Below are 13,070 nucleotides of genomic sequence, written 5' to 3'. Positions count from 1 at the left end.
ATTTAAACTATTTCTGTATTCTTATCAAAGTACTTTCTCACCATAAGGGCAATAGAATTTAACAACATAGTATTCTTAATAAAAATCTAAGTAAATGAACAAGCTGTTTATAATATCTGAAATGGAAAAAAATAAGATAAAATATCTGAAATGGTTAATGGTCAAAGTATGCCTTAGACCTACAAAACGAAAAGCAAACACTTAAAAAACAGATATTACATTCAGTTTTACACAAAAACCTGCATTATTTCTGATGACTGATGTAAGCTAACTATGATACCTTCATGGGACTTAGTGTAAGGAGGAATCAGGTCCAACATTGTCTATTTAGGGCATCATGGACTCATGCTAACACCAGTCTAATTAATATTCGTAATTTGTCATTATCACTCAGCAAAAAGGAAAATGTAAAAAAAGAAAATGTACAGAAGATACTAGGTCAGTGCACTTACAGAAACAGTGATGTAACTTCATTCTTAATCTCACACTTTATACCATGTATATGCCATGCTTACATCCTTAAAGAGAGAACATTAGCAAACAACTATGAAAGCATCACAGGGACTCGCTACTAAAGCATTCTTCTACTTACCATCCCTTAATTTTTTTGTAAAGATGACGTTTCTTGTGTAAGAGAACTTTTACGGGAACCCAAATCAAAAGACTCACTACAGCGACATAGGCGATAGAGCAGGAAACAATCAGCCAGTAATGTGTTTTCTCAGACGCATTCCTGGTCCTCTGGTAGGCAGTGGCAAACTGCTCCATAATCACGAGCGTGGGAATGGAGAAAGCAGCAAACTCCAGAAGCTCGAAAATCACGAGCTTGATTAGTCTTCCAGAAGCCATCCTGAGGAAACGTGAGCTGACAAGGTCCCAGCGCTTCCCCTTTGGTTGTGAGCAGCATATGGACACCAGATACTGAGCTATGATCAAGTTCCTTGTCCTCGAATCACTAACCAGTGACTTTATCCTTTTATTGACCCTCGTATGGTTCAATGAACTTCCAACTTAACAACTGTGGTCTCTTAAAGAAACAGGGCCATTGTGAAAATGATCATTCAATGTATTTGTACATCTATAATTAGAAGCCAAATGAACTTTAAAGCACTTCTTGGAGCATTGGTAAAAATAAAATTTTTAAATGTAGTCTTTCTTGCTATTGTTAGCATAAAACTATTTATATAATATTTAAGCCTTTAGCACAAAGTCATTTAAATAATATTTAAGCCCTGTTAGGTAGAACCATTTGAATAATACAACCTTTGAGTGGAAGGGGAGGCGTGGATGTAATCCAATTCCCTATTTTCATGTTTTAGTGAATTCAGGCAAAAAGAGATACTCAAACTCTGAACCTTCATCTTAGAAAACTATACCCTACTCTTCAAAGTACGTGAAAAAGGAGTTTGAATTCACTTTGTTAACTTCCCACCAAGGATTCTTCCTGATAATTTACTTAATCATAATTGTATAATAATTGCTATAAAACATAGATGAATATTGTTTTTATTTTATTGGTCAGGAAACTAAAATGGCAATATTAGAAACCAATGATCAGGACAAACACTTTATTTTTTTTAAGATTTATTTATTTACTTGAAAGTCAGAGTTACACAGAGAGAAGAGAGACAGAGAAAGAGAGAGAGGTCTTCCATCCAATGGTTCACTCTCCAACTGGCTACAACAGCCGGAACTGTGCCAATCCGAAGCCAGAAGCCAGGAGCTTCTTCCAGGTCTCCCACGCGGGTGCAGGGGCCCAAGCACTTGGGCTATCTTCCACTGCTTTCCTAAGCCACAGCAGAGAGCTGGATCAGAAGAGGAGCAGCCGGAACTAGAACTGGTGCCCATATAGGATGCCAGCGCTTCAAGCCAGGGCATTAACCTGCTGAGCCACAGCATGGGCTCCAGGACTAACACTTTTTTTTTTTTGAAAGGCAGAGTGGACAGTGAGAAAGAGAGACAGAGAGAAAGGTCTTCTTTTTCCGTTGGTTCACCCCCCCAATGGCTGCTGGGGCTGGTGCACCGCGCTGATCCAAAGCCAGGAGCCAGGTGCTTCTCCTGGTCTCCCATGTGGGTGCAGGGCCCAAGGACTTGGGCCATCCTCCACTGCACTCCCAGGACATGGCAGAGAGCTGGACAGGAAGAGGAGCAACTAGGACAGAATCGGCGCCCCGACCGGGACTAGAACCCAGGGTGCCGGCGCCACAGGCAGAGGATTAGCCTATTGAGCCACAGCACCGGCCCAGGACTAACACTTTAAGAACTATCTATATGTAGTCAAAAGCATAACAAATATTTAAGACAATTATGACCATAAATATCCTTCCTTCCAAAGAAAAGTTGGGGATGGGGGCTGGTGTTGTGGCATAGTGGGTCAAGCCACTGCCAGTGATGCTGACATCCATCTGGGTGCTGGTTCAAGTCCCAGCTGCTCCACTTCTGATCCAGCTCCCTGCTAATGCACCTGAGAAAGCAGCAGAAGATGGCCCCTGCCACGAATGTGGGACAGTGGATAAATCTCCTGGTTTCAGCCTGAGCCAGCCCCCAGCCATTTCAGTGAACCAGCAAATGGAAGCACACTCACCCTCTCTAAGTCTGACTTTCAAATTAAAAAATAAAAAAAAATAAAAAAAGCCAAATTTGGGAGTGTCTAGCTCAGCAGTTAAGATGCCTGTATCCCATATCAGAAGGCCTCAGTTTGAGTCTTGGCTCTGCTTCTGATTCTAGCTTCCTGCTAATGTGCACTCTGGGAGATAGCAGGTGATGGCTCAAGTACCTGAGTCCCTGCCACCCAAATCAGAGAAGTGGATTGAGTTCTCAGTTCCTGGTTTTGGCCCAGCCCAGCCATGTTTGTTACAGGCATTTGGGGAACAAACTAGAGGATGGAAGGTATTTCTCTCTCTCTCTCTATCCCTCCCCCTCCCCTGCCTTTCAAACAAAAATAAATAAATTTTTGAGAAACCAAATCTGAACACCTATAAGCAGGACCTCACTAGGTGTTACAGTGTGAAGATGAGTGAATGACAGGAGTCCCTGTCCTGAAAATGCTCACAGTCCAATGGCGGAAAAAATTCATGAACAACAAAAACAGAACAAAGGTCAGAGTATTAACTAAAGGATATGTCAACACACAGGGGAACTTCATCTTAGGGCTGTGGGAAGGGGAAGATCAAGGTAGATGTGGGATTTGGGGGAAAGGTGACATTTCAGCCAGAAAACAAAAGAGGCAAGGAGGCTGCAATGGTTAATCAGTCTGGTGTGGTCCCACAGAACAGGGGAAGGCAATGTTAGAAATCAGTTGGGGTTGGGGCTGGTGCTGTGGTGTAGCAGGTAAAGCTGCTGCCTGCAGTGCCAGCATCCAATGTGGGTGCTGGTTCGAGTCCTGGCTGCTCCACTTCCAATCCAGCTCTCTGCTATGGCCTAGGAAAGCGGTAGAAGATGGCCCAAGTCCTTGGACCCCTGCACCGGTGTGGGAGACCTGGAAGAAGCTCCTGGTTCCTGGCTTCGGGTTGGCACAGCTGTGACCGTTGTGGCCAATTGGGGAGTGAACCAGTGGATGGAAGACCTCTCTCTCTCTGCCTCTGCCTCTCCTTCTTTCTCTGTGTAACTCTGACTTTCAAATATAAATAAATAAATCTTTAAAAACAAAGAAATCAGTTAGGGTTTATTATTAAATATAAGTGCCCCATTAAGGATCTAGGTATGTATGTATATGGCAGGCAGTGAAAAAGCAATGGGTTCTGAACACAGGAGTCACTGGATGACTTGGAAAAGGAGTTAGTACAGATGTAAAGGACAGAAATAGCACCACCTGGAGACAGGGAAGCCAGCGAAGATTCAGCAGAGCCTGGGCAAGAGGTGAGAGCCTCAGCTAACACTAATGGAGCAGGAGTGATGAGGAGGACATTGCACCAACAGATCTTGAGCCCACGACCCTCTAAGAGCTGGCATCTCTTTCTCCCCTGCACTGTCTGACTTGTAGGATGCCTTCGAACATTCTGCTAGCAGCTCAGGATTAATACAGTCTGCCTTCCCACTGCACAGCAATGTGTCAGGTGACTCCTCAACTATATCCAGCTACTCTACATGAGCTCAAATTTTAAATATACTAAAGTTTGGCAGAAGTCCTCTCAAATGAGAGGAGACTTAGAAGAATGAGTGGAGAAAAGAATATGTAAGGGAGAGGAAGACACCATTTGAGCATTGGTTCTGTTGTCAACTATTTCTAATATCACATATAATTGACTTCGATTGTCTAGATCGTCCCTAATAAAACTTTTTATTTAATTGATACTAGATACAAATTACATTTTAACTGCCTAATCCTCTGTCTGGAGTCATCAGTGCTATGTTGAATATACTTTATGTACTAATAGGAATTAAAATCTGAACTTTGTAGAGAATTACTAACTAAAAACAGTATGAATCCATGGAAAAATAAGTGTCTTACACAGGTCTGTAATTTCATTGCTCAATTTTATTTCCCTTTATAGGGACTTAAACCAGCTCTAGCTTTGTATTTCTCATCTGTGGTTTCCTTCTGGTTTCTCTCTCTTCATTTTTACCTCCAAAGATAAAACCAAGAACAGCAGCATTCCTGTGACAATGACCTGCGGCTCTTCGGCACACGGAATGGTTTATGTTTGAGCAGCAGGGAGGCTGTGATTCTCACCTTCTGCTCACAATGATTCCAGCTCCATGTGAAGAAATAATTGTGTTAACATTGTCCATTGGACAGTGACTGTGTGCACATCATGACAGTCCTTCTGATTAGGGAGAGGGCAGAAATGCAGACAGGTAAGACCCAAGTCCATTCATGGAACGTTCTAGGCAGGTTAGGCCTGTAAAGGGCCACCCTGCCCAAAGTCCTCCAACCTCCTTCTGCCAAGATGAACTGGAACTGGACTATGGAATGTCAAGCAGATTATGTGTGGAATGGCACGAACTGGACAATTCTTATTCTCAACCTTGGGAATTTGAATTCAGAAACACAGGGGGATAAGGTAGGTAAAGTTAAGGAGGTCACAGTTTTGAGTCAGAATTAGAGCAAGCCAAACTGTATTGGACAGAACCACCCAGACATGCTATGAATACTCAGCACTACTGATGAATGAGTGAGTGAATGATCCACTATAAGCTGTCTACGGAAGAACTGCAGGAATTAGTGGAATGACGAAGCTAGCCTGAAGAGTGAGAAGACTGAACAGATCAATAGGGAGGAGAAGCATCCCAAGAAAGAAGTTTCTATATGTGCCTCACATGTTTCCTTACAATCAGGGGTCTTTGTTCTTTGCAACAAGAAGATTTTTAGTGAAACACAAAAGCATGTTTATGAGCAGGGGTCAAATTTCACTCAGAAAAAAACATGTAAAAATAAAAAACCAAAAAGTTAATCAGAGAAGCCTTCTCAAAGGTGAGCTTGGGCCTGTACTGTGGACCCAAATCAATATTTATAAATAGCTACATCAATCTTCTCTATATATTGCAATGACATTTCATTTGGAAAATAGTTCCAGAATATTCATGGTGTAGTGAGCAGTTGGAGAGGAGAGGAGGTGGAAAGTGGGTTGCAGATGCTATGTCAAAGAATATGATTGGTATCATACATTTTTATTTGAAAAAAAACTATAGCTATGGACTTAAATGCACATCTAAGAATCCAAAAACAGACTCAACAAGATATTCATAGTGTGATCTCTGGAGGAAGGACCAGATGGGGTAGAAAGAGTTTTCATTTTATATTAATATTGCCATAGTTGAGTATTTCACAAGCATACAATTTAGAGAACAATTTGAGACTATGAGACATTTTAAAAGTAATTCCAATTTAATAAAACTTTTGTGGTCTAATTTTTTTTTACCCTTTCCTGCACTGATTTGTTTTCCCTCTTTTTTCCTTAAGCATAAGCCGAATAAACAAATTTCACTTCCACTTATCGTGTTAGTGGTAGTGCTAGAGGCAAAAACAGCAAAAATGCAAGCAGAAGACAGGGGACAGTCTTGAGTAATTGTTGGGGGGGGGGGGGTTGAGCCATCTTTCCCACTCAGGACAGGGCTAGAAAGTATGATCACCACCCTCCATCATCCATGTTAAGAGCTTTCTCCTCTGTGCAGCCTTTCCTACCCTCCTTCTCCAAGGGAAAGTGAACATTTTCTCCTTTGTGCTAAACACTATTTGAATACTTCTGGGTAGCACTTACCTCCCTATATCATTTCTTTACACACAGGGCCCTCCACAAAATCATAAGCTCCTTGGAGGCAGGGTACAATATTTCTCAGCATGTAGCAGGCCCTTAATATGTATTTGGAAAGAATGAACTGTAGGAGGATTGGTAAGCGGTAGGGGAAATGTGCAGGCCTTCAACAATAGCTAATTCCTCTTTAACTGCAAGGAAATGCTGGCTTTTACACAGATATTTCAGAAGGAGAAATCGTGTACAATCTGTGCCAATATAATCTATATAGTCATTGAGCCCACATACCTTAATTCCCTTGCTTAGGCCCAATTAAAGCTACCACATCTCCTTCTGCCATGCCATGACTCTGTAGGATCTCCAAATGAGAAAGAAAAGACATGGTCCCTATGGTTTGCAGGATTATTCATTTCATGATGCATGTTAGGAAAAGACTATGATCCTTTCTAAGCACCAACAAAGACTTTACAAATGCTAGTGCTACAATATCTTCCTGAATCCGTGCATCCTCAAAAGTGCATACTGTATAAAGGATTTGAACCATTACCAGAAGAGGCTGTAGAGGACTGTCTAAGGTTTTTCTGGTCCAAGACAGAGCCTTTAATTATTTTAAGCTTTAGCCTTTCTCAGGTACCAACCACCTATCAACAGAATGGAAGGCAGGACACGTTCCTTCATGAATAATAGAGCAACCAGCTGGTCTAGCAAAGCAAAAGAATGTCATTAGGCCAAAACTAAGCTACCATGAGGAAATAATCCAGACCCTCACTGGGAGACAAAGACAGAGGGAGGTGAGAAAAGCTTTAAAAATCACCTGCTCTTCAGCTGGGACCTGTTTACTCCAGTCCTGATTCTTTCCCTTCTAAGTCCCCTGACGAATCTGCCATGCCACTGTGCTGCCAGTAACTGGGAGGACAGGGAAAGCGACATCTCCAAGCCTCAGACCCTTGACTTGGGCTGTGAAGAATCTTGTATCTCAGACTCCTATTTATTGCTGGGTTCAACAACTTCCTGGTAGAAAACAGATTGGTTTTCTGAAGCTGGATCTGTGGTGGAAAAACTGAGTCTTGTGGTTAGAATTCACTTCCATGTAGGAGTGTTGATGCAGTGTTTTTTATTTTAGTAAGCAGAAGATATCATTCTGTCCAAGGGAACACCTGTTCTCCACACTTCCAACTGTCATTTCCTTCCTGCAGGCAGGAAGTCAAAAACTGAAAGTCTCTGAAATTGTTAGTAAGATCATTTTTAATCTCAAGGTTTGTTCATTGTTTTCAGTATACAGTCTGGGAAGCAAAATGTGAAAACTGCCAGGAATGTCCTGGCATATCCGTGGTTTGTTTCCTGTGATCATTTGGCGTTGATGTGCAAAAAGGCAAGCGCTGGTGGTAATGAAGCTGCCGTCAGGATCACGCTGCACAGACAGCCTACGGAACAGGTGAAAGTCTACCTCTGGGCCTAATTACTGATTAGTTGTAATTTCCAAAGAGTTGCTAATCCTCAAAAGTGTGTGTTAGCAAATAAATCACTTGGAAAGAATTTAGTAAGATTATGTTACCATGTGATATATGCCCTTTTACCAAAGTTTATAATGTAAGACAAAGTAAAATTTCAACTTTCAGGCTATTAAATATTTGTAAGAGCAAATTTGTAAGACCAACGACAATAGCATATTCCCTTTTGCAACTCTTTTATAAAACTGGTAACTGTATTCTAACAAAAGGTAGAGAATTTTTTAAATTATTAAGAATCATTGTGCTCCTTGAAATGTTTTTCTACTATAATTACTCAGGTCTTACAACAGCACACAAATTGTGTAAATAGGATCTTAGAACTGGAGAAACAATCTTAAAGAAAAAAGGAAGTTACTACATTCTATGATTCTACAATTTTATTTTTCAAGACTTCCACAATTTGAGTTATCCTTTCAGTATTTCAGAGTAACAAGTTTAAGCAAATAAGACTTATTTAAATGTAGTACATCTGTAAACAATTTGCATAAACTTATCCCAAAATTTACACAGATGTTTTCTCCTAAATTTCCCAAAGCCTCACTGCTGAAGACTTAATACAGTTGCAGCTCTTCAAGTTTTGATTACTTAAAATAACTTGAAACCAGGTAGTAATGCTGCCCATATTCTCACAAAATAAGCGAGAATAATAATTATTCACTTAATTTGGTCAACATGGATAAAATAGTTGAAATTCAAGTGGTTTGCCTGTATGCAGTGCTCTCTAACTCCACTGGGTGGTGCAGATTCGGTTTGTTCTGTGAAGATTTGAGTTGATATTGTGGGACTGGAATCTTCTAACCTAAGTTCCCCATTTTAAAAAATTCAGGCTATAAAGGTACGAGTCTTGTGGAAGACAATATCCAGCCAAGCACCACATCAGGCTGTTTCAGTCAACAATGAACTACATAGCTCACAGTGGTCCCATGTGATTACAATGGTGCTGCAACATTCCTATCGCCTAGTGACATCACAGCAGTGGTACAAGACATTACTCATGGGTCTGTGGTGATGCTGGTGTACACAAACCTGTTCAGATACACAAATACGTATCATTGTGCTACAGGTGCCTACAATATTCAGGACGGTACTATGCTATCCATAGCCTGGGAGCAGTAGGCTACCCCACACAGCCTGTCTGCATACTAGGCTATACTACTGAGGTTTAAGTATGTGCTGTGACATTCACACAAGGACAAGTCACCTAAAGATAACTTTCTTAAAAGGTATCCCCATAGTTAAGCAATATAAGATTGTATCTTAGGGCCGGCACTGTGGTGTAGCGGGGTTAAGCTGCCGCCTACTGTGCTGGCATCCCAAATGGACGCCGGTTCAAGTCCCGGCTGCTCCACTTCCGATCCAGCTCTCTGCTATGGTCTGGGAAAGCACTGGAAGATGGCCCAAGTCCTTGGGCCCCTGCACCCACGTGGGAGACCTGGAAGAAGCTCCTGGATCCTGGCTTCAGATCAGCACAGCTCTGGCCATTGCGACCAACTGGGGAGTGATCCAGCAGATGGAAGACCTCTCTCTCTGTCTCTGTCTCTCTCTCTCTGTCTTTCTCTCTCTCAGCCTCTCTTTCTCTGTGTAACTCTGACTTTCAAATAAATAAGTAAATCTTTAAAAACAAAAAATATTGTATCTTATATTCTGTAAATATGGCCAATTGAGCTTTATAAACATTCAATGAGGCAAGTCAAAGGCTTCACCTCATCAAAAGCCCCCCTCCCCCAGTGGCTTCTCAGCTTTAACCTCATAGGGTTAAAACAGAGGGAACCTTCCTTGTCACATAGACAGCAGGGACCCACCAATTTGCCATCACCTGGTGCCTCTCACAGTGTGCCTTATCAGGAAGCTTGGCCCAGGACCCAAACCCAGGCACATGGCAAGTGAGCATCCTAAGCAGCGTCTTAACTGCTAGCCAAATGCCTGTCCCTAGACTCTCTTCAGCGTCCTAATAAAAAAAAAAAAAACTATTAAAGTTGCTACAAAACATGTCCAGCCTAGCTGGAAACAATATTAGTCCTTATGATTTCTTAAACTATTAAATTCTAATCTTGTACTATAGTTTCAAACTTGAGTGTTTTATTTCCCTTATTCATTTGTAAATAAATGAATTAAATACAACACATTGACAATATCTTGGAAAGATCCGAAGACTACCAGTTTCAACAATTTGTCATGAGGACTCACAGGACTCAGAATATTGTACTTGAAGCAAACTTAGTGGTGAGAGAAGGCGTACAGGATGAAGTTCAGGAGAAAGGAGGCACAATCCAAGGGCCTTCTCCCAATTGAGTCACATGGGTAATGGACATGATTAGTCCTCGAGTAACAAGCAATGACAACACATGAAATGTTGCCAGCAGGAAAGCTCACTGGAGACTCAGTGCCTGGGGTTTTCACTGGGCACGGATTCTGTAGGTACTCTTTGCCTAGACTCCCAGAAGGAAAACAAGGGTTCAGCATAAACCTTGTAAGTTGGGCAAATCATTTAGGCATAGCAAGCTACTTTTGTCAGTTCTGGGAACAGTGGTAACATTCCCCAAATCCAGGTTCCCAGACAGCAGCTAAGGGAAACCTGGTAATAGGTCTTTCAAAAGAAAGCAGTCAGACTTGCTGTGCTAACTTTTCTGTCCAGTTATTCATCATTAGATCCCACTAGGACTCACCTGCTAAATTCCATCTTCAATTCTGTTATTGTTAAATTGAGACAATCAGAATTAAAGAAATGAGGAATACATACAAAGAATTGGGGTTATATTTTATAACTGTTTACATTTATGTTTTCAAAAAGTCACCATTCATTGGAGCAAATTTTTCAGTCCTGTGTTATTTAATTGTAGACAAACCAATTACATGTAAACAGCTAGCTAATCATAATTAAATACAGAAGCAAAACACGTGGTTTAAATTACTACCACAGATATGCTTTAGTTTCTATTTTTAATAGTTACTTAGAATCTGGCAAGGCATTAATCTAAATGCCTCTCCTCCATTATGATAACACGACTTTGAACTTGTAAAACAGGGCCAGTATCAGACTATTGATGGATTGATTTGGACTGGAAATAAATCCATTAGCCTCAATAATTAAGGATGTTGAATGACCCGACAAATATAATTATTAGTAGGATCTAGATTTGCTGATGCTGAAAAATGTTTTGGCAAGACTCTGGCCAAGCCTGAGATGAACACCTGGACTCAGCACTGTGCTGTAAGAATGAGTTGTGGTGCTATGACAGGGCCCCAAATCACACTCTACATACAAGAGGCTGTGTCCCTGGGGATAGAAGAAAGGAACACATTAATCAACAGTCTCCTTTATCATCTTTCCTGGAAGATGCCAATGATTGTAACACATGGGATCCTGCTAGAATATTTTCTAAAGGGGGCCAGCGCTGTGGCATAGCAGGTTAAGCCACCACCTGCAGCAGTGGCATCCCATGTGGCTGCTCTACTTCTGATCCAGCTCCCAACTAATAGCCTGGGAAAGCAGCAGAGGATGGCCCCTGCACCCACTTGGGACACCTTAAAGAAGCTCCTGGCTCCTGGCTTCAGATCAGCCCAGCTCCAGCCATTGCAGCCATTTGGGGAGTGAACCAGTGGATGAGAGCTCTCTCTCGCCCTCCTTCTGCAACTCTCCCTCTCAAACTAATAAACAAACCTTTTAAAAAAAGAATATTTTCTTAATAAAAAAGTGTTTTGAAGAACATGTAGACTTATAGGTAATCATATAGGTTCCTTTGCTAATTTTTTCATATGTTCAGGAATATCATCTGTAAAATTTATCCATCTTCACAGCTCCTAGCTATAATGACAATATTAAGAGGCTCCATTGGTAGGGTGGAGCAAGATAACAGAAAATCTTGATATTAGGCTAGGGAAATTTAGACTGACTCTATAGGACAGGTGTTCAAAAGACAGGCTACATAAATGAGTTCTAAGTGTCTCTGAAGCACCTGCAATTATGTGTAAAACTTCAGGCAGGAGCATTGGAAGTTCCACATCTTTATTCAGCTTTTCAAAGGGGACTGTGATCTCAGAATGTTAGTGAAGCCTTAGACCAAATGAGTAAGGTGACTTACTTCAAAAGGAGGAGGTTCTATCATATAATATATGGAATCCTGACCAGAATATTTTAATAGTCTTTATTTTGAAGAACATATAGACTTAACGGAAATTATAGAATCACTGTTGTCCAAACTAGTGAGACCGAAGGATGACTTGGGGCACTTGATAAACTACAGCTTTCTAGTCCTATCCCAGATCAATTAAATCACAATCTCCTTGCAGACAGACTGGGAATCTGTATTCTAACAACTATGATACAGTGTGGGGAATAGAAGATTTTAGCATCTTTAGAATTATGCCAGGCTAGACATTTTATAGCTGCATAATTTTTATGGAATTGTTTCTATTGATAAAAGTCTGTAGTACTCTCTAGTTCTTGAGGTTTGATAAGAAAATGGTACTTCAGGGAGTCATTTCTGATGCTGCTAGAAAATAAAGCTCTGAAGTTGCTTGTATATAAATTATCTTCTCCAGAAAATTCAAATTATTATTTAAAAAAAGACACACATGATTCATTGCTTGAGTCTCTAACAGTAAATTAAACATGAGGTCAACAGCTAACAGTAGTATAACATATCAGAAAATTATGAACAGTTTGCTCATCCTTCAGATTCTTCCAAGATACAGCAGTTGCTGATCCTATGATAGTTGGGCCAATCAAGAAGAATCCACATATCAAATAAATCAAAATTCTATAGTGTCAGAGCTTTCCAAAGTCATGGAAAGGCAAAAAATCAGAAATTGACTGTCTTGTAACATTACGTCCTTTCCCAAACCACCTGCATGAACCCTAGTTAACCTTCAGTTAAATGTCTATTTTAGATTTTTCAAGATTCAATCTCAGCAGCACCACCTACTGATAATTTAAATTCAGTATTTTACATAAATTCTTAGCAACATAAATATTAAATAATCAGTTAGAAAAATAACCAGAACATGCTTGGCTTTTCACAAAATAATGTATATAACTGCTAGAGCAAAAATTTAATATTTTAATATTAGCATTCTTCAGGTGGAAAAATCAAGTTGCATTAAATGACAATGCATGGCTCAATAAAAAATCTCCCTGGCACACCATCTTGTCTCCATTTGTCATCTTGCCCTTTGGAAGCCACCCCCCCCCCACCTTCTGTATTCCAATTGGGTTCAGCCAATGAAGGAACTGAGGGAGACTAGAGAACAGCAGAAAACTGGGACATTCATCCCCTTTGTCCATCCTTCCTGCCCACTGCACTACTTAATGCTCTGTGAGTCTGTCCCTTCTCCACAGTTCAGCTATCACTGAAATCCATGCACT

General features: G+C 40.8%; 1 protein-coding gene across 1 annotated transcript in view; it reads right to left on the bottom strand.

The window, feature by feature from the left end:
* Positions 1-849, bottom strand: part of TMEM236 (transmembrane protein 236) — a 40,782-nt gene extending 39,933 nt beyond the window's left edge. The window contains exon 1 of the mRNA NM_001101709.2: positions 593-849. Coding sequence (NP_001095179.2) covers positions 593-849 — 257 coding nt within the window. The remainder of the gene's footprint in view (positions 1-592) is intronic.
* Between the last annotated feature and the right edge of the window lie 12,221 nt (positions 850-13,070).

Source organism: Oryctolagus cuniculus, chromosome 13 (genome assembly GCF_964237555.1).
Source record: "Oryctolagus cuniculus chromosome 13, mOryCun1.1, whole genome shotgun sequence".
Classification (NCBI taxonomy): domain Eukaryota; kingdom Metazoa; phylum Chordata; class Mammalia; order Lagomorpha; family Leporidae; genus Oryctolagus; species Oryctolagus cuniculus.
This window is presented reverse-complemented; position numbering and strand designations above follow the sequence as displayed.